General features: G+C 43.8%; 1 protein-coding gene across 5 annotated transcripts; it reads left to right on the forward strand.

Annotated features, from left to right (window-relative positions):
• Positions 1–6,116: 6,116 nt before the first annotated feature.
• Positions 6,117–20,562, forward strand: LOC117401113 (eukaryotic translation initiation factor 4B-like). 5 transcript variants are annotated; one of them, XM_059011443.1, is made up of 15 exons: positions 6,118–6,272; positions 9,958–10,098; positions 10,460–10,665; positions 11,219–11,335; positions 11,775–11,829; positions 12,395–12,544; positions 13,462–13,584; positions 14,011–14,193; positions 14,438–14,675; positions 15,045–15,142; positions 16,388–16,634; positions 16,933–16,976; positions 17,719–17,848; positions 18,879–18,951; positions 20,264–20,562. In XM_059011443.1, the coding sequence occupies exons 1-15, from the start codon at positions 6,260–6,262 to the stop codon at positions 20,330–20,332; spliced, it is 1,887 nt and encodes a 628-aa protein (XP_058867426.1). In that variant the 5' UTR covers positions 6,118–6,259; the 3' UTR covers positions 20,333–20,562. The 5 variants fall into 5 exon arrangements, with proteins under 5 accessions (XP_058867428.1, XP_058867426.1, XP_058867427.1 ...); XM_059011444.1 differs by having other exon boundaries at positions 14,023–14,193; XM_059011445.1 differs by lacking the exon at positions 18,879–18,951 and having other exon boundaries at positions 6,117–6,272.
• Positions 20,563–21,858: the final 1,296 nt, after the last annotated feature.

Below are 21,858 nucleotides of genomic sequence, written 5' to 3' on the forward strand. Positions count from 1 at the left end.
TTTCATAATAACATTAAAACACATAGATGAGATTAGAGAAGGGTAGGAAACTAGTGCCCAGTGGCGGCCATTTTGGCTCTGGAGCTCCATAGACATCAATGCATTATCGGCCCACACTTAGAGCCACAATGGAGCCAGTTTCATAGCAACATTAAAACACTCAAATTAGAGAAAGGTAAGAAACTGCTGCCCATTGGCGGCCAAATTGGCTCTAGAGCTCCATAGACATCAATGCATTACTGGCCCTGACTCAGAGCCACAGTAGAGCCAGTTTCATAATAACATTAAAACACATAGATGAGATTAGAGAAAGGTAGGAAACTGGTGCCCATTGGCGGCCATTTTGGCTCTGGAGCTCCATAGACATCAATGCATTACCAGCCCACACTTAGAGCCACAATGGAGCCAGTTTCATAGCAACATTAAAACACTCAAATTAGAGAAAGGTAAGAAACTGCTGCCCATTGGCGGCCATATTGGCTCTGGAGCCCCATAGACATCAATGCATTACTGGCCCTGACTTAGAGCCACAATAGGGCCAGTTTCATAATAACATTAAAACACATAGATGAGATTAGAGAAAGGTATGAAACTGGTGCCCAGTGGCGGCCATTTTGGCTATGGAGCTCCATAGACATCAATGCATTACTGGCCCACACCTAGAGCCACAATGGAGCCAGTTTCATAGCAACATTAAAACACTCAAATTAGAGAAATGTAAGAAACTGCTGCCTATTGGCGGCCATATTGGCTCTGGAGCCCCATAGACATCAATGCATTACTGGCCCTGACTTAGAGCCACAATAGAGCCCATTTCATAATAACATTAAAACACATAGATGAGATTAGAGAAGGGTAGGAAACTGGTGCGCAGTGGCGGCCATTTTGGCTCTGGAGCTCCATAGACATCAATGCATTACTGGCCCTGACTTAGAGCCACAATAGAGCCAGTTTCATAATAATATTAAAACACATAGATGAGAGCTCTGGAGCTCCATAGACATCAATGCATTACCGGCCGACACTTAGAGCCACAGTAGAGCCAGTTTCATAATAACATTAAAACACATAGATGAGATTAGAGAAGGGTAGGAAACTGGTGCGCAGTGGCGGCCATTTTGGCTCTGGAGCTCCATAGACATCAATGCATTACCGGCCCACACTTAGAGCCACAATGGAGCCAGTTTCATAGCAACATTAAAACACTCAAATTAGAGAAAGGTAAGAAACTGCTGCCCATAGGCGGCCATATTAGCTCTGGAGCCCCATAGACATCAATGCATTACTGGCCCTGACTTAGAGCCACAATAGAGGCAGTTTCATAATAACATTAAAACACATAGATGAGATTAGAGAAAGGTAGGAAACTGTTGCCCATTGGCGGCCATTTTGGCTCTGGAGCTCCATAGACATCAATGCATTACCAGCCCACACTTAGAGCCACAATGGAGCCAGTTTCATAGCAACATTAAAACACTCAAATTAGAGAAAGGGAAGAAACTGCTGCCCATTGGCGGCCAAATTGGCTCTGGAGCTCCATAGACATCAATGCATTACTGGCCCTGACTCAGAGCCACAGTAGAGCCAGTTTCATAATAACATTAAAACACATAGATGAGATTAGAGAAAGGTAGGAAACTGGTGCCCATTGGCGGCCATTTTGGCTCTGGAGCCCCATAGACATCAATGCATTACTGGCCCTGACTTAGAGCCACAATGGAGCCAGTTTCATAATAACATTAAAACACATAGATGAGATTAGAGAAAGGTATGAAACTGGTGCCCAGTGGCGGCCATTTTGGCTCTGGAGCTCCATAGACATCAATGCATTACCAGAGGGACCTGATTTACTATAAAACCACAATGGTTTTGTTTGTTAGGTGGCTCACTAAGGAAAAAGAAAACAGCATGAAATATGTGTTCTGTCAAGATCCTCAGATGCCCAGATAAATGATCTTAGTGTCTAACCGGTATGTCGAGACAACAAGATAAAAAATTAAAATAAATAAAAAGTTGTTCATCTCAAGTTTGTTTATTTATTTATTTTTCTCTGTAATTTACTGTGCTTAATGCTAGTTTTCAGTGTATTTGTTTTACCGTACTTTACTGTGCTTTACCATGGTTTACCACACCCTGCTATGATTTATCATAATGGTATACCACAAGCATGAGTAATAAATATCAAAGTGTTGATGCCAAGGTCCTTATCACCTGCATGTCTGATGTGCCTGGGGTATTTCTTCCCAGCACTGAACCCTGAAGCATCCATTTACTATGAGTTACAATAACAAGAATCATAACCCCTATCTTCACCTACGCTCAAACAACACACTGTTGCACACCTGTCACTGACAAACTCTCATAGACAGTCACTCACCTGGCAGCTGTCCCACTGAGAAACAGAAGCAGCCACAACAGTTAACGAATCTCCTCTCTTGCATTAGTCACAGACCACTCCCGTCTACCTTGACACGGCTGCAGTTTTTCTGCCATTACTGTTAACAGACATACACAGGTACACCCTCTGATAAAAGATCTCCATGATAAAATGTTAGCAAAGTGTCATAAAGCACAGTGAAAGCACGGGGAAGTGTAGGCAAGCATTGCAAAGCACACAGAGAGGTACGGTAAAGCGTCTTTAAAAAAAAAAAAAATAACATGACAATCCATCATTAACTATTAAATGCAACTGTGCAGTGGACCTAATCAAACACCACTGACCCTTACCTGTGGAGGGCTTGGTCCGAATAATCGAATACTCGGTTGGTGCAGCACGGTCACCCGCTGACCAGCAGTTGCTGGAATTTTAAGTAGGGTTACCAATTAATCAGCAGTCCATTGTTTTAAGTTCTCTTAGTGACTCTGCTGTCGCAACTGCATTAGCATCGATGACCTAATAAGAAGGGGTAGGCTGCCCTCGTGTGGCTGAAAATAAATATTGCACTATTCCTTTATAAATTGTGGGTTGAATTTTAAAAGTTTAAATTAGTAGAGTAGTCTCCGGCTATCAGAACCCCGCTCTCGGGAAGCAAGCGAAGTGTTCCCTTAACCGAAGTGCTCTTTAAGACGGCGTTGACCATCCGACACAATATGAATAAATAAATACAAATGTATTACTTGACGCATGTGCATCAACATATGAAATGAACTTAATAAGTAAAATAAAAGCAATAGGCAAGTGTATGTTAATAAAACATAACAATAAAGTAACAGACAAACTAACGTTAATAAACTGTCAAACTAAATTAACACAGCGCCCTTACACACGTTAAAAAATGCAGCAGCAGCAGCAGCTCTAGATTCATTATGAATACCTGTACAGGAGCAATATTCAAGACACGCACAAAATTATTTAACAGAATGGTGAAGCGACTCACCAGAACGGAAAACACCAAATTGCTCGACTGCGTGTGTCTGATTCAGGTGTTTTTTGTTTTTGTTTTTTTTTTCAAACGCTCAAACAATTTCCAACTTTTTGTAGCAAGAGCAATGTGCCTCAAGACACTCTCGCGATGACAAGTCGCTTTTAAAAAGACCAATAAGGCATTTGAATTTAAGTTTGATGATGATGAGTTATCAGGTTTCAAAACAGTACTTTATCAGTTGCGATCGAATCGCTAGCGGTGCCAAATAATGTGTTCTTTTAAGCGAAGTCCCTGTTCCTTTAGGATCTCCAATGGGAAAAATCCGTTTCACCACAAGGGTGTTCTGTTAGGCGAAGTGTTCTTGGGAGGTGGTCCTGTAGGCGGATAAATGTATAAATACAATGTTCTGCTTTGCTCGGATTAGGTTATGTTGATGCGATTTTCGATTTTTTTTCTTCTTTATTAAATATATTATTATTATTATTATTTATTTCTTAGCAGACGCCCTTATCCAGGGCGACTTACAATCGTAAGCAAATACCTTAAGTTTTAATACGTACATAAGTTAGAATTTATGTACGTCTTTAAAGTTTCGGGGCGTATTGAACCGGTGTAATTTCAAACAGATTGTGAATCGATAAACATCTCTTCTGTGTACCACAGACTAGCAGTTGCTTCACCTTTGGCTCTCTATACTCCAGCGATTAGTCTGTGCATGCATCTCAACACGATCAAGTTCCTTTCACTTTGCACCAAGAACACGCCTTTCGATCACATTGGAATTTGACAGCCTACCTTGATTCATTCCCATGGTTTGATCGGAGTGTTTCATCCACTTTCGAAGCTGGGCTGGTGTGGAGAGTTTGATTTTCTTCCCTTTGATGTTGAAGGAGACGCCAGGGCATATTTCAGTGCTGGCATCGTCAGACTCACCAGAGGATGATTCCTGGTCATCAGAATCATCACCATTATTGTCAGCTTCACAGTCTCCGTCCAGCTCTGCTCACATGTCTTTGTCTGATATCCACTTGCAATTGCTTATTTCTGAACCTCTTAATCAGAGAGATGCTGTTACTGGCAGAAGAAATGAGCCTCTACTAACCTCTGCCTTGTGCACATTTGTAGAAACCTTGTTTATAAACATCTCTCCAGACAGGCGCAGCCATTTCCAGACATAATAATAACATTACAAATGTAATAATAATAGTAATAATAATGATTATTTTCTTCATGCTTACAAAGCTACATAAATAAACACCTCGGGTGACCCGAGACATTATGTTTGGATCAGTTAAAAAAATTAAAAAATAAACATATCAGACTTCTTATTCTCTGTTTGTAAGTTCGTGACCCCAAGCTAGGAAAAGTCTTAAAATACTGTAGGGGGGCGGGATTACATTTAAGGTCACTGGAAACCAGTGTCAGGTGAAATAGACTCGAAACATGACGGTTAACGGAGATTTCTTCATTGTGAACTACCAAGCTTTGATAACCAGTGTATACAGTGTAAAATCACCCACCAGCATACATTCATTAAATAGGTTTATAGCTATACTTTATAAATGGCGGATGTTTCTTATTTAAAAGACGACACTGTCATGCGCAAACCATATGTCAAATTTAAAGCCATTTCCAAAGGGAATGAAACGCAGTAACGATATAAAACTAGCAAATAAAACCAAATACTTTGGTAACATTTAAACTAAGTATTATTCTAAGCAGTTAGGAATTATACCGTTAAAAATATATGCCATTACCCTCTTATCTTTACCTTCTCACTTATTCATAAACCCATAAAATATAATAAGGTTTTCCAGTATAATACACGCCTGGTTATTATTACTGTACGGCAGACCATCTGGGTCAAAAACGTCTACTGTTTAGTACACGTTTCAAATGTTAACTACACCTGATATTATTTTTACTACACGTACAAATTTGGGCTAATCAGTTCTTAGAAATGAAATAAAAGCCAATATATTTAAAGAGTATACGTGTACTCAGGACTGCCCAGTCCCTGACCACATTCCGGCGCCTCCTTAAGACTCACCTCTTCAAACAGCACCTGTAGAACTCCTCTGTTTGTATCCTGGGACACTATCACCCTTCATGTAAATGTGCTTTATTTTGCTCTAATCTGCCCCCTATTTTACTGCATTTAATCCTGTACTTCAGAATACTGTAATCTGCCAAGTGTTTAACCTGTAGTACTTTGTATTTAATCACATCCTGATGTAACTATCACTATTTAATCATATCCTGATGTAACTATCACTATTATCTGCTGTATTATTGAATTGTGGTTTGTCACACTTGTACTTTGCTTGAACAAAAGTTATTGTATTTCTTGCTCTTATTGTATTACTTGTATTGTAACACTTGAAATGTTTTTGCTTACGATTGTAAGTCGCCCTGGATAAGGGCGTCTGCTAAGAAATAAATAATAATAATAATAATACTATATAATGATCCAATGCAAAGTCCAATTTTTTAACTTCAGCTTGTATAATATAATATTTTTATATGCCTTGCCAATTACGTCGTGCATAATATTAAGCGATTACCAGCGAATACGTTGATAAGCCACTGATGTAAAATGACTAGAGGAAATAGTACCAATTCAAAATTGGTACGCGTAGACATTTCTGTGCTCCGATTGGTCCAAATGAGTAGGCGTAGCGAATATTTGCAAACGTGTCGTACGCGGTGCATGTTTGACCCAGCTGGCCTGCCGTATCGCCGTGCAGTCTGCGTGTGTCGCCCGCAGTTCCCGAGTCGAGCCGCGATTGGTCGGCGCAGGGTCAGGTGGCGACTCCGCGGGCACGGAGGCGCGCTCCCGGTGATAAGCACGCGACGCCTCCATCCGGGTCTCCGACACGGACTCACTCTGCATCATGGCGGCTTTAGGTAAGGATTGTGTGAGGGAGCCGCGCCGGGCCGGGGCGCGGAGAGAAGCAGCGCGGCGCACCGCTGCGAGACGCGGTTTAACGTGTTGTCTGAGGCGGGAGGGGGGGTGTAAATCCCGGTCTGTGTTTTTACCGGGGCGGGGAAGGTTGTGGTCTTGTGTTCAATAGACGCGGCGGCCGAGCCGAGGGGGAGACGGAAAGGTGGGGGGCGCTTTGCCGGATACTGTCCCTCCTATCTGCGCCGCAGTACGCAGGCGCCTCTCGGTCGCTGCCAAATAGAGATCCCGCTTGAGGCTGCTAGATTGTGTCCCGCCTTGCCGCTTAGTTGTTGCGCAGGCTGGTGATCCGTCTTGCCGTATTGTGTCCTCCAGACCTGGGGGTCAGGGCGCAGGCGCCGAGCTGCGTGTCGCCCTACAGCGCAGGCGTGTGGTGACGGGTGAGGGGCGGTGAGGTACTCCCCACGTGTAACTTGGGTGGGGAGAGGAACAAGGGAGGCACGGATTTAGAAAGTGGGGTGTTAATAGGGCACCCAGGTTCCCCGATCCGACCCGTGGTCATTCTGTCGTCGCTATAGCTACTCGCATGTCAAACTGTCCCGGGACAAGACCTGAGGAGGATAAGGGGCCAGTATTTAGCAAGACTGCGCTGATGCTGCTGTAGCTGTTAAAATCAATGGCGTAGGCCTATATATATATACCCATAGCAAAATCCCCCTGACCATTAAGTAACTGGCGCACAGCGTCAGCAAATGTTTGCCTGTCCGCTGTAGACGTTTTTAAACCGTATCTGCGTCTTAGTTATACCTAGATGTTGGCGCAATTCTGTCTAGACGTGTTCATTGAGTCGAGCGAGGAGACAAACATTTTCGAGCAAACTGCAAAAAAAAACAAAAAACGCGATTTTACTGGATATCTATATATATATATATCGTTAGACGTAAGTGATGTGTACGTTTTGTGTGCTGTCGGTTTTGTTTCATATCTTGTACAGTATCTATAACCGATTTGTGAAATTTAGTTGCATTCAGGCCACGCATGTAAAGTACTGCCTGACTAAGCCGTTTTGACAAAATGGAAGGGAGTGGGCAATTTTATTAAGCATTGGGCTTTATTTAATAGTGGAGGCTTTTTTGTTGTTTTTAACTGGACTGCAAATGCTGTACCAATGTCATTTTTTTTATTTATTTACTAACAAACATGCCGTCGCAAACTTGCAATAGTCCAATGCATTTCTGGCATCGCAACGTCTTTGCACCGTGTTGTGTAATTTCTTTACAGATTGTGCTGACGAACCATTGCCTCGCTCGCTGTCAACACAATGTTGCTTTCGCTCTCTGACCGAACTTTTTTTTTTTATTATCCTGCTTTAAGTGATCAAGTCATAAAAACAAATTGCCCTTTGTGCAGTGCCACTACCTAGCGCAGTGTATAAATTGTGCTTGCAGTTTTTATTGCCTCTTGTTTTGTCAGTTGTAGCTTCATTACTTTTGTACAGCTTTTTTTTTATAATGCTGCTGTTGCAAGCAAACATTCCCTTTGTGAGCCTTGATAATGTCAGCGGTTGCCCATCATTTGGTCTCCCTACTGCAGCATTGTCAAGTGGCTACCAGGCTATCAAACCCTAAGGAGTGGTGGCCACAAATATTGACTTGGGCTTAATATTTGGAAGCAGCTTTTTTTATTTCGTTCCTCCCTTATCCCATAAAATCTCTACAATATAGACTTCTTTAGCAGGCTTGGGTTGTACAGGACTGTGGAATCTATTCTAAAGCACTGGCAGGGAAGGTCTAGTATTTGCCCGGTGTATTGCTGTGTACACTTCTCATGAAATAATGACTTGATAAGTAAAATAATTATTTGGATTGCTCTGCGTATAGCGTAGGCTATACAGTGCAGTGTGCTTCTGAAGAGGATACGGTTTATCTTGTCGTTACCCGCATATTGAATGTGGGGTGGCAAAGCCATATTTGATATGCCTTTTATCATCTTGCATAACTTAAGGACTGGAAGAAAGCATGCCCTGGTGTTCAAATGTCTACGGCTGGATTAAAGTAGAGCGGAAGGGGTTCTCAAGGCTGAAGCCATAAGACACAGTATAGAAAAAGAGAGAACTGCACACTCCACTGCACTCCAGAAATGTGTGTCTTCAATTCATAAATACATATCACCAAGGTTTTCACAACATAAGTGCCTTCGTCGGGGTGTAAAAACCTAAATGCAAAATGCACCAGACACCAGCAAAACTGTTAATAATAATAATAATAATAATAATAATAATAATAATAATAATAATAATAATAATAATAATAATAAATAATCAATCAATCAATAAAAAATTGTGAATGGGCATGTTGTATTTTAAGATATTAACCTTATTTTACTGAATTACCCACCCTCCCCGCAGCTGCCTTTTGTAGCTTGTCTTTTCATAGGTGGTACAAACAGCATCTTGATGCACTTGCATTCCCCCCCCCTTGGCACATTATGAATGACTGTTGTCCACAGTCCAGATGGCATCTAACATCTCCCTGCACAAACAGTGGTTAAGCCCCTTTGGTTTATTGCTGCCATGCCATATTAAAAGAGCCAGTTGCAATTGGATGTGTTTGTCATCCCAGATAAAACTGAGATGACAAACACAGTTCCCATTTGACATAAGTGTCATCAGAGTTTGTGAAACACGAATTACATCGATAAGAACGGAGCACATGCGTTGAGAATTAGGGGTGTGACGGTACCCTAATGTCTCGATACGATGTCTATCGTGATGTGCAACTGCAGGTGCTGGTCCTGATGGGATACTGGTGTGATACCTCAAATGCTCATTTTAATGAGGGACCATGGAAACGTCACTTGAATTATTCTTGTTGTGTTTAAGATGAAAGCAAGGAGATTAGTTTCGGCAGTGGAACCTTCCACATTGCTAAGCCAGGACAATATGTGGCAAGCTGAGATAAGCAGGCAGGCCTCTATATAGAAGCTGCACATGTGCTTGTCTCCCTGCCATATGGTGCTCTATCTCCCCAGGACCTGCTGTCTCCTTTATTCTATCTGTGTAATAATGCAGAATGCAATCCTAATTTATTTGTGTTAAGAATTAGCTGGTGGTTTAGTAAGCTTGATTGATGAGACTAAGCAGTGTGAATACAGTGCTTGTGTATCGTGTGTAATAGCAGGGTCTGCGAGACAGCCCTGTCCAATATGAATTCTCTCTGGTGAGACCTCCTGTATATGCAGTTCATGTATTACACAATAGCTTAATAAACTAAGCTAAAACAACAGTTTTCAGCCCTGATTTGTAAATATACCTTTGGCAACATGAAGACTTTGGTGTATTTGGATTTTTTTTTTTTTTAACCCTCAGATTGTTTTAAATGTCTTTTTATAATATATAGGTTATGGCCTCTAGGCTATCCTTAAGCACAGATCTCTTGGAAGCGTGGTAAATGCTTTTTCATTCCCCTGGCCTTGCCGCCGATGGCAGAGGGTTGGGCTCCAGTGCTGTTTGAGATAACGTTGGCTTGCCCTCCGCCCTTGTGGTGTGGTGGCCGGGGGAGCTTGTGGGCGTGCTGTGCACTGTAGATTTTCTGGAAGACGAGTCGTCAGGTGCTATACTGTCTCTCCCCAGGCTGTGGGCCAGTACTGTGTCTCACTGTTGTGTTTGCTTGTCTCTCTCTCTCTGTGTAGGTAAGAAGAACAAGAAGAAGGGGAAGACCCTGACTCTTACCGACTTCCTTGCGGAGGACAGTGGGAGCAACAACACCTCAAACTACCCGCCCGTCAAGCCCACCAGCTGGGCCGACGAGACAGATGACCTGGAGGGAGATGGTGAGTGCGGGGGCAGGTAGAAGATTGGTGGGTGTGGGGTGATCAGGGGGGGCACGCTACTAATTCGACGTGGCTGGAACGGTTTGGAAAGAGTAAAGATTTGTGGAGATGGGGAAAATAAAGTGGCATGTGTAGGATTGTCAGACAATCGCACGACTAGAGAGACTAGAAATCGCCCTTGGCACCGGTCGCACAGATTGAAGTGTGCACCAGCTTTTAAAAAGGGTGGTGGATACCTGCATGATCAAGAGCATACCAGTTCAGATCCTAGTAAACCTAATATAAATGAGGCACGGGCTAGGATGGAATTGGTGATGAGGGGATTATAGTTGTGTTTTATTTATTTCTCTTTAACTCCCAGTGTCCACCTCGTGGCACACCGAAGAAGACACGTACCGCGCGCCCGCGATCGACCGCTCCATCCTGCCCACAGCCCCGCGCGCAGCCCGCGAGCCCAACGTGGATCGCTCCCGCCTCCCTCGCGGCCCCCCCTACACGGCCTTCCTGGGGAACCTGCCCTACGACGTCTCGGAGGAATCTATCAAGGAATTCTTCAGAGGGCTCAACGTGAGTGACCTTCCGCAGCCTTTCGCCCGATGTGTTGGCTTTGGATGTGTTGATAGTTTACAGCTTCAACTTCAGCGCAGGTGTTGAAACAGATTTTACGTGAATGCAGCCCAGGTATGGGGGTTGGCCTTAGTGTTCTCCATTCTGCACACACGCAATCTAATACAGTTGCAGTGTTTTAATACATAATTTATAATTATATGTGTGTGTTTTGGTTTTTTTTGTGTTAAGTTTACACATTCTTAATACTACATTTAATTAAATGGGAGTTGACTGCCATGTGACTTTAGACACTTTGGCCTGAATAAATTGATGGCGCTTCCATAGCTATATTTTATAATGGCTATGGTGCAGCCATAATTTTGGATTTAATCCAAGCACGTAGGCTGTCCGGATGGGATGTTGCAAGTTAATTATACATAAATAACTTCCAATTACTATATTGCATTATTAGCCCCCACAGGAAGACTACATAAATCAGTGTGTTTTTTTTTTTAAATTGGAGAGGAGTGCTAACCTTGCCTCTGTTTTGTTTTTTCCCCCCACCCCACAGATTAGCGCTGTGCGTCTGCCCCGTGAACCCAGCAACCCCGAGCGGCTCAAAGGGTTTGGGTACGCAGAGTTCGATGATGTGGACTCAATACTGAGAGCACTGACCCTCAACGAGGAGGTGAGGGGGGCGCAGAATATTTGGGACAGTGGGCCACATGCACTAAGCATTTATTCTAGTGCAACATGTTGAGCTCTCTTGTTATAAAAGGAGTAGGGTTGACTGTTGATATTACCAGCCAAAGAACGTCACGGGAATATGTTGGTGAAACTGCAACAGGAAATTCTGCATCACAGAGCAAAACGGACACAATATAAGAGCCTACAGACCTGAGAGATGTTTGGGAACTAAACTATTCTGCCCATCAAGACCAGTCCCTTCTAAACACAACATGTGTTCCTGCTTTTTAATAGTACAGAATGTGATTTTTATTTAGTTTTTTAGTATTTTTGGAAGCTACTGCTTCACCTGGTTGGATGTTTCTGATAATTAAAATAAAATGGAGGGGTGGTGCTACAACCATTATTAACTGGTGCCCCCCCCCACTGTTGTGTTTCAGAACCTAGGGAACCGAAGAATTCGGGTGGATATTGCAGACCAGTCACAAGAGAAAGGTACGTTGTGGCGGTCCCATTCCTCCCATTATGCTGATCTGTATCTTGTATATCATCAGCAGGAAGGTGTCTCGCTGAATCCTGTCCCCTACTGTATGGGATTGCCCTTGGTGGGGGTCACGGTGTAACATGTGTCTGCGGTTTAGATTTACTGCAGAGTTGCAGATTTCCATCTGGTATACAGAACATGCCACGTCATTTTGATATGCACTTTTTATTTCTAATATTAATAGCATGTGAACCAATACTTTTGTGTTATATAATAGAACACTCTTCATGGTCCTTTTAAAAGTTTGCCATTTAGTTTCCACATCCCCTTCACACTTGGGGGAATGGTGGTGTGGGCTAGTGGTTAACCAGACTACATCCCCTCACTCCCAGTCCCTCGTCTTTTAAAGGTGACTGGGAGAAAGGGTTGTGTGGGCTAGTGCTTAGAGCTAAGGGACTGGGAGGAGAGGGCCATTCTTACTCGTGGCCAAGAGAAGTCTGGGACAACCAAGACTTTAAAATCCAATTGCATTGCATTCATAAGTTATAATAAGTTGTATTCGATCCTCTCCCGCAGAGCGAGAGGATCGCTCGTCTGGCTGGGACCGCGACAGGAACCGTTCAGACGGAGGTCCTGATAAGACTGACGGGGACTGGCGGGCGAGGCCGAGCGCAGACAGCGATGACGCCGGGCCACGGCGTGGTGGAGAGGATTCCTTCGGGGAAAGTAAGTAACCGGGAGGGTTATTGAAAAGCCATAAATATTTGCTACCAAAAATATTTGGCGTATCGCACCCATAAAACATATTTTGCTCCAGAAATGTTGACGACTTGTTGCAATTTTTTTTTCATACGCCCAAAAATTCCACTTCTAGTTTAATAGGTAAAAAGATATAATGAACTACTTCAGGCTCTGGATAGAGGTTTAATTGGTTCAGTTAAACAATTTATAACAGGGTTGGAACAAAGAGTGGAAGAGCCAACTTTGGCCATCCCTGTATTATACATTTATGCTGGGCTTGAAACTCTCACTAGCCCTGCTAGATTTGACAACTTCCCTTGTTCTTTAAAATGTTTCCAGAAAAAAAAAAAAAAAAAAAAACAGACCCCTGGTAAATCTGAAATGACCGCTCTTCTCATCACGATGCAAGTCTGTAGGATTAGTTAATGTTCAACTATTGGTTGGTTCTTTCGTCAGTAGTTCTACGTCATGTATTGATGTGGTCATGCTTGTTGATACCAACAATTATTATTATTATTGTTGTTGTCATTTATTTAGCAGATGCCTTTATCCAAGGCGACTTACAGAGATTAGTAGAGACTAAGGTGTGTTAACTGTGCATCAGCTGCAGAGTCACTTACAATTACGTCTCACCCGAAAGACTGAGCACAATGAGGTTAAGTGACTTGTTCAGAGTCACACAGTGAGTCAGTGGCTGAGCTGGGATTTGAACCGGGGACCTCCTGGTTACAAGGCCTTTTCTTTAACCACTGGACCACACACTTACTTTGTCTATAAATCTCAATGAGTGAAATAAGAATAAAACTGTGCCGTGCCAAACAGGTTTAAAGTAGTGTAAGGATGGTCCGATAGTAACCGTGCCTCTCGCTCTCTCTCTCTCTCTCTCCTTCTCCCTGCCCCAGAATCGCGGGACCGCTTCGACCGCGATGGCCCGCGCAGAGACGACAGGTATGAGGGCGGACGAGACAGAGACCGGTTCAGGGAGCGGTATGATGACCGGGACCGCAGAGACTACGACAAAGCAGGTCAGTCAGTGTTCAGAGCGGGGAAACCAGGGGCAGGATCGGAGACCCGCGTGGCAACGTGAACCAGTCCTCGTGAAATCAGCGTCGAACACGCTGGGCTAGGAGTTACCCACGGGGGTATCAAATCGTGGGGTTTGTGTTTTGTTTTGCTCGCACCTAAAAGTGTGCATTCTGTCTCCTGAAGGCCTTGAAACACAATGCAGCTTTTCAGGACAGCTAGTTGATGTGCTGTATGGACATTACTATGTGTGTTTTAGTGCATCGACTGTATGCAGGCTTGCCGTATTGTGTGTGTGTGTGTGTGAAATGAGAGTCTTTATCAGCTGAGCAGGCCAGGCTATGTTAACGCTGTGTGTGAATGAGAGCTCAGCTCTTTCTTAGTAGCAGTACTGCGGTGAGACCCAGCCGATCCCTAACCGAATGCAGACTCTTCGACAGCCTTTGATTCGCGTGGCGGGGGCCGCCGGGCCTTCGGCAGCGGGTTCAAACGGGATTACGACGACCGGCGGGACGACTTCCGGGGCGGCAGCGATCGCTACGGAGACCGCGAGGACCGTTTCGAGAGGCGGGAGGAGCGCCCGTCCAGGGACGAGAGGCGCGAAGAGAGAGGTGAGGGAGGAAAAGGGGGGATGATCAGCCTGGAATAGTACGCTAGCACTGCACCCAGTCCTGAACTTCATGTTTTTGAAATGACCAGGTTTCAGAACTACACAGTTTTTTTTTTTCCTGTTTTTTAACACTTATTAGTGCTAAATTTAGAAACCCTAAAAGAAGAAACTTAAATTCAGTGACTGACGTTTCTAGATTTATTTATTTTTTGGTCTTTTGCTCACTGTGTGTGTTTTCCTGGCAGGTCCAGTGCAGAGACCCAAGCTGAACCTGAAGCCCCGCAGCGTCCCGAAGGAAGAGGAAACCGCGGGGCCTCCGGCACAAACTGGCCGCGCTTCCTCCATCTTCGGGGCTGCCAAGCCTGTGGACACCGCGGCCAAGGAGAGAGAGGTGGAGGAGAGGCTGAAGAAAGAGCAGGAGAAGCTGCAGAGGCAGCTTGAGGACGACAAGGGCAGAGTCATCGAGCGCAGGCCTCGGGAGAGGTGAGAGGAGCTGTTTGGGGGTAGAGCTGTGGGGCTGGCAGGGAGGTGGGTTGGTGCTTAAAGCTGCCGGACTGGGAGGTGTGTGGGTTGCTGGTTGGAGCTGGAAACTGGGAGGGGGATGCAGTGTGGGCTATTTAGATCTGAAAGACTGGGAGGTAGGTGGTGTAGTTAAATGTAGACTACATCACTTCCCTCCCAGACCCTCATCTTGACTGTGTGGGCCAGTGGTTTGAGCTAAGGGGCTAGTAGGTTGGGCCATTGTTGCGCCTTGCCAACAGTTTGAAAAGATCTGCTGTGTGATGATTGTGTGTACACGTGGGTCTAGCCGCACTGGTATCTGTGTAACACCTGTGTACCCTCCACCCTTAGACATCCGAGCTGGCGCAGTGAGGAACAGCCTGCTGAGCGGTCGCGGACAGGCAGCGAGTCCTCCCAGCCAGGAAGTACTGGCTCCACCGCTGGGCGTGGTAAGGCTCTGCCAACGTTTCTGGTCGCACATGTGATTAGAACTGAGGGACTAACCTCTGGGAAAGCCTGTGTTTAAAAAATAATTATTTTTTAGACAGGTGTTTATTTAGACGTCTGTTTAGTCAGACGTTTACTGTTTTTTTTGTAAACTGTCTTACAGGTTCAGATAAAGCACAAGTAAGTGTGTATATACATTCATTTCTCATATTCATAAACAATTTTTTTTTTAAAAACATAAATTAGGGCTGTCAGTCGCTTCTGCGATTAACACGTTAATTTTTTGGGAGGTGAATTTTAACGCACGTTACTCGCACTCCTCTGTCCCTCTTAGCATACCGTAATCACTGTGGCACCATTTCAATACACTGGCGTGCATGCCAGGATTGAATGAGTGGAGTCATTGTTTGCATGTCAAATTAGTCACGGAACCGCATTATGTAGCAAAGCACTCAAACTGAAAGACTTGGTGCTAAACATGCTTTCACTTCTCAAAATACAATAACAAACGAAGCCTGTCAGTTTCGACAGAGTAATTTTTTTCAGGATCGCTGCAAACCCATGAATCAAGCCAAGTACACGACTATAACCAGTGCTGTTGCAAAGTGGATAATGAGTAAAAGAAACTAAAGGAAACGGATCATTTTAAATGCAGTAAGGTGACTCCCTTGTGATTTTAGCAGATGGTTCAAACAATTTAACAGCAAATGCTGGAGTGTAACAAATCTAAAACTATATAGAGGGGCCAACAAATAGGATCCAGAAATAGGAAAACAGGTTTTTTATGCTGGGTTGTTTTTGTGGATGATAATAATATCAGTAATAAAACAAACTTAAATGAGATGGATGCAGTAATTGTATCAATTAAATATGCAATTTTAAAAACCAAGATTAACTGAGATTAATGTTTTTAATCTCTCGCGATTTGTCTTTAATCGCTTGACAGCCCCAATGGTAAACGGGTGATCTTTATAATTATTATTATTATTATTATTATTATTATTATTATTATTATTTATTTCTTAGCAGACACCCTTATCCAGGGCGACTTACAATTGTTGCAAGATATCACATTATTTTTACATACATAATACAATATGCATGTTTGTTTCACATGTTAATGGCCAAGTTGGATTTTAGAAATACTAAAACAAAACACTGTCACTTGTCCACTGTCCCTGCCGGTGGAGAGTTGTATGTGTGCACTGTATCTCACTTTACCCGCCCCCTGTCTGTCTGCCTCGCAGCCACACGCCGTAGAGAGAGTGAGCGCTCGGTGGAGAACGAGGTGTTCAACCGCGAGGAGGACCCTCCCTCACCCGGGACCCGTCCCCCCACAGCCAAGCAGGACACCCTGCCTCTGAAAGTAGTGCCGGCGCCCCCGCCCAAGGAGAACGCCTGGGTGAAACGCCCCACCGTGTCTGGAGGCTCCAGCGACCAGGACCCCCGCTCTCCAGTGTCGCCCGGCGGCAATGCACCGCCAAGCTTCACCAGGTACGAATTTACTCTCCCCCTCCTTGTTTTCATAAGCGCCGTCTACTCAAGATCGAGGAATCGATTCTCAAATCATGTCTGTGTACAGCTAAGTTTTTCATCACCCTATAGAATTAACTCATTTTGCTTCATAAAGACAAAGGAATCCTGCTGAATAATGTCACGTTAACATATTGAATTAAGTACCTCTTTGTAGTTTTCCGTATGTGTGTGTGGGTTTTTTTGTTTTGTTTTTTGTTTGCTTAGTTTGCTCCCTGTGTTAAAACTCTGTCCTCCTCCTTGTTTCCCTTTTCTCTAGACAATCAAGCTCTCCCGATGGCAGTGTGTCCCAGAAAGGAAGAGGTACCAATTCCAATCCAGACTTTCCTGCCTTAACTTGTGTTGGCAAGCACTTTGCACACCTGTGATGTGTTACACCTTTGCAACATCTACCGAATTCTGGCTGCATTTGAAAATACCTCAAACGTACACCCCGCCCCGGTATGCTTCATTCAACACACAAACACCGCTGCTCAAACACTGACATGGTTTGAGCCACTTGATTAGTGAACTGGGCTGTTGCACCGGATGTTCACAGAAAGGGTTAATTTTGATCTCTGTTGTGCACACACTACGCTAAGGTCAGGAATATGTGTGCACACATCCACAGATCGCTAAACTCTGTGTTGTCGGGGCGGGTGGGGTGGAGGGGTGGGGGGTCGCAGTTTCTCAAACGTGGTCGGTCCAGTGGAAACTGCAGCTTTGGTTTCCCTCTACTATTGAATTTGGTACAGCGTTCTCCAACTTTACCCTGTTGCGCATGAATTGGAGATTTCACATTTCATGAAGAAAAGTGCCTTGGTAAATACTGCAGCTTTTCTTCCAGCAGTCAGAAATTGAAGCATCGTTTTAAAACGCTCGTTAAACATCTTTGGGTCTGGGTGTCCCGTCTTTGACATCATTTGGTTGACAGACTTGACATTTTCTTTTAGTTTTTTTTTTTTACTCCAGTAATTGGTCTTTTTCGGGGATATCTAGTTCATGCACGCTGCCTCTGGTTTAAAGCTGCTAGCCGCCTCGTCTCATTGTCGGGCTCTCATTCCAGATGAGAACCGGTCAGACGGTGTTCGACGGGACAGACCCCCTGCGAAAGGGAGGGGGGGCTCTGCAGGTCCCGGGACAGGGAGGGGGCGAGGAGAAGGAGCAAACAAAGATCGACGAAGGGAGGCAGACAGGTCAGCTACAGCTCTCCACTCATCTCAGGGGGGGGGGGGGATTAGCCTAGCTTCCCTTAGGTGTGGATTAACCCTGGTACCGTGTTGGAAGAACAGGTAGCGAAGAAAGTTGCATCATTTCTCCTGTTTGTTTTTTAATTGAGGGCTGGTTTCAGCACCGAGAGACTTCTAACATTTTGTCATTACATTTTTTTAGTATTTCTGAATTAAGCACCTGTCTTGGAAGACCTAATGAAAGGTGGTCCAAGATTAGTGATATCTGAAACCAGACGAGGAGAGCTTCAAAATATTCTAGTGACGATATATTAGGTGGGAAATGGTTTTCACGATAAATAATAAATAACACTGTAACAGGGTTAAATCAGGAATGGATCTAGCAGCAGTGTAGCGCCATTTAAGATACTGTGCCACACCACTTTTGCCTTTTCATGTCCTTAGTTTGAATCTGGCAAGTGAAATTTAATTTGGTGCCTCCTGTAGCAGCTAGTCTTCATCACAAAATCACCATGCAATTCCTAATGGGGATGCAACAAACCTAGCAGGGCATTTCCCCCTTTGTTTGTTGTTTTATCTACATCCCTGCCTAAATAAAGATAGTGGCCCTACAAATATATTAATTTATTCTTGCCAGATTGCTGGTTAGACTGCATCCCCTTTTTTTAATTGACATGTAGCAGCCATGCTGAGAGTCCTCCGTAAACACTGCAATGCACAGCTTGGGAGACGCCCCTGTTTGTCTCAATTCCCATTGAGTGTTTTCCACCTGCCTGTGGCAATACTTCCCTGGAGCTGTTCCATCCACTAGCATGGTGTGCCTGTGTGGTGTGTAGTGTAGCTTAGGAGTTATCAGTACCCCAGCTGGGGGTGTGAGTGAAGGGCTGTTTAGGGTTAACCTTGATAACGCTCCATTCACAAACACCGTCCCAGCATGATTGTTGTCTCAATCGCCATCTATAGAAGCCACTTTATCTAGAACAAACCCCCCTCCCAAGTAGACACACTCTCTTAAAGACTGTGTTTCTTTTTCCAGGAAAGACAGCAAGAGGGATCGAGACTCTAAACCAGCACCTGAGCCAAAGAAATACGAGGAATCTCCAATCCCTGTGAGTCCTGCAGTCAGGGGTAGCCTGTGCTGAACTCGCTGTTGCCTGCTGGCCACGGGCAGTTGCAGTGTTAGCCGGCACTCTGGGCCGTTATTTTCTGTTTTCAATTGCCCATGTAATGCATTTACGATGGAGGTGGGCGGTTTGCCTTTAGAGGGGGGATAAAGGCCCCTGACTACTTCAGTAATCTTCCTCCTTGTTTACATGCAGGGGGAAATTCACTTCTCTGAAGGCACATGTGTACGGTTTATCTGGGGAGGAGTGTCGCGATTGTTCTCTTTTCAATACCAATGCATTTGGATGGTCTCCCCCCCCCACCCCCTCCCCGCTAAATATATACTTCAGTTTGCAGGAAATGTACCCTCTGACCAGCTGCCTTCTGTTTTTATTATGTATTGATCATTTGGCAATCTTGGTATTTATTTTATAATATTCACATGTCCCAGGGTCATTAATCAGCTGTTTTGTTCCATACTCTTCAGAAAATCCCTGTTCTCATATGTGTTTAAATCCAAGTACCTTGTGTGCTGGTTTTGGGTTAAGCTCCCCAGCTGAAAACCAGGGACATGTGGATTTTAAAAAAAGAATACAAAAATGATTCGTAAAAATATCCGTATTTGTAAGTCTGTGTTTGCTTTGGCTTTTTCCCCCCACTAGGAACATCCCTGAAGGCATCATGCCAAGTGTCTGAATTAAATACAAATGTGTGAGGGTGTTAAAATATTCTAGCACTGATTTGAAATCCTACCATTTCCATTCAGTTTTATGTTTTTATGAGTTTTTGAATGAAATACCAGGTAGGTAATATTCCTCTGTGCAGTGAGCTGACATAAACCCAGGAATTGTGTGGCTGTCTTACTGGATCCCAATTATTTTTTTTTGTAAATCTGTGACTGAGTTTAGGTAAGAAGTGTTGAAATTGGGGTCCTGTGAAACTAGGCGATCAAACATTTGCTTTTGTTAAGCAGTTTATGAATAAGAAGAAAAATAACGACCCAACTTTAGAAAGTTGTATTGGGTAAAGGCCAGTTCATACTTCAGTCTTTAGACCAGCGGGGAGTTGGTCCATGCGACCTGACCAGCTAGAGTGGAAAAACAATCAGCCCTGGTGAAGCAGTCTCCCTTGGACCGGCAGACAGTGTCACGACTAGAGACTAGCAATCACCTTCAACGGTGGTCGCAGGATTAAAGTACGAACCTGCCTTTACAGCAATAATTTTTTGTCCCATCTTTTTCATCTTCCATCTCTCGCTGTGTGGTATACTCACTGCCTTTTCTCTCTCTCTCTCTCTCTCTCTCTCTCTCCGCTCAGAAGTTCAGCTCAGCGAGTAAGTTTGCAGCCTTGCTGATGGACGAGGATGTGGATGACAATGCTGAATAAAATCCGTCTGTCTTCGCAGCCGCCAGCCACCACTACCACCTACCGCTTCAAAAATAAACCCAGCCCCCGCGGCACAGGCGAACCGATTCACTGCTCTCCATTCTTTTCAGGACTCTATCTGAAAACTAGAAGACAAAAAAAAATAAGTGACGGACTTGTGTTTTAAAGAAGAAAAGGAAATTGATTAAATATTAATAATTAATAATAAATAAAAAAAGAGGAAAAAAAAACTTAAAGCGAACCCAAACAAGGCTTGGATTGATTCACGTCTTCACAGCAGGATTCCAGTTTACTGTGTGTGTTTGAGAGAGAGAGAGAGAGAGTGTGAGTGTGTGTTTGTCTCTGTCTCACAGTCTCTGCTGTATGTTGCTGATCTCGATGCCTCCAGCAAGGAAGAAGAGATGGATACGAGGACTGGGACTGGCTTACTGGAGGAGGAGGAGGAGGGGGGGGGGGGGAAGAGAGGGGATGGGGGGGGGCTTTATTACTGCTCGGTTGTGTTTTTAACAGTTTGATACTCAGCCATACTAAGGGATGGTTTTCTCTGGAGTTATTTATTTTTGTATTTTTTGTTTTAGGATGAGGATTCCTAGGGAATGACGGGTGGAAATGGTTTTATCTTGAGTTTATGCTAACCAGAGAGACCAGTAAAAAAAGCCCCCTGCCAACTCCTAAAAACAAAAACGTCATTTTGTTAGGAACTCCCATTTTTTAAGTGAAAGAGCTTGTCGCTTTGAAGTGAGCCAAAACTAACCTGCTCTTTTACTTGGTGTTGATGTGGGAGGTGTAGGGCACATCCGGGGTCTATGAATATATTTGTAGCTAGTTTCTACAGTAGAATACTAGATTTCATCCACTTTTATACAGCACCACTTCCCAGGTATTTAACTGAAAGGCCACCCATTTCATTTTGCTGGAAAATAATGCCACACTTGTTTTAAAAAAAGGTTTTTAGTCAGTTTAACCCTTAACCCCAAGTAAAATACAAAAGTCGTCTTATTTTAAGAGTTTGGTTTTACGGTAGTTCACGTTGAGATTACCCCTGCCATTTTTTTTTCCTCATTTTAAGCTTATGACAATGGCTTGGCTAAATAGTGTTTTTTTATTTTTTTGGGACTGTCTGTGCGAAGGCCAGCTGTAGACATGAGGGCAGCATCCTTCTGAATTTGTGGTGTGCATAACTTCAAGTTTCTTTTTGTTTTGTTGTTTGCTTCTGGTGGGTGGGGTGGTATCATTATTTGTGCAGATTGTATAGCGATACCCAGTGGCTCCATATTGTAACTAGTTTCTACTGAAAAGATCTATGAGATCGGACATGGGTGGGGTAGAGGGGTTTGATCTTCTGCATATCCCATAAAGCGAATGTGCTCAAATGAAATTAAAATTTAAAGATTTAAAGCAGTTCCAGATTTTTTTTTTTTTAAACCAGCATAATTAAGTGTTGCATGTAAATTCAAATATTAATTTTGGTTTGCTTGTGGAGTAGCTGATTATGTTTTATTTTTTTGAGTGGGATGTTCTTTAAC

The sequence above is a fragment of the Acipenser ruthenus genome, chromosome 42 (assembly GCF_902713425.1).
Source record: "Acipenser ruthenus chromosome 42, fAciRut3.2 maternal haplotype, whole genome shotgun sequence".
Classification (NCBI taxonomy): Eukaryota; Metazoa; Chordata; class Actinopteri; order Acipenseriformes; family Acipenseridae; genus Acipenser; species Acipenser ruthenus.

Excerpts from the sequence above, each read along its gene's own strand:
- LOC117401113 (XM_059011443.1), top strand. Across the intron at positions 11,830-12,394 it reads AGACCAGTCACAAGAGAAAG|AGCGAGAGGATCGCTCGTCT; the intron begins GTACGTTGTGGC and ends CCTCTCCCGCAG. Across the intron at positions 16,977-17,718 it reads TGTGTCCCAGAAAGGAAGAG|ATGAGAACCGGTCAGACGGT; the intron begins GTACCAATTCCA and ends CTCTCATTCCAG.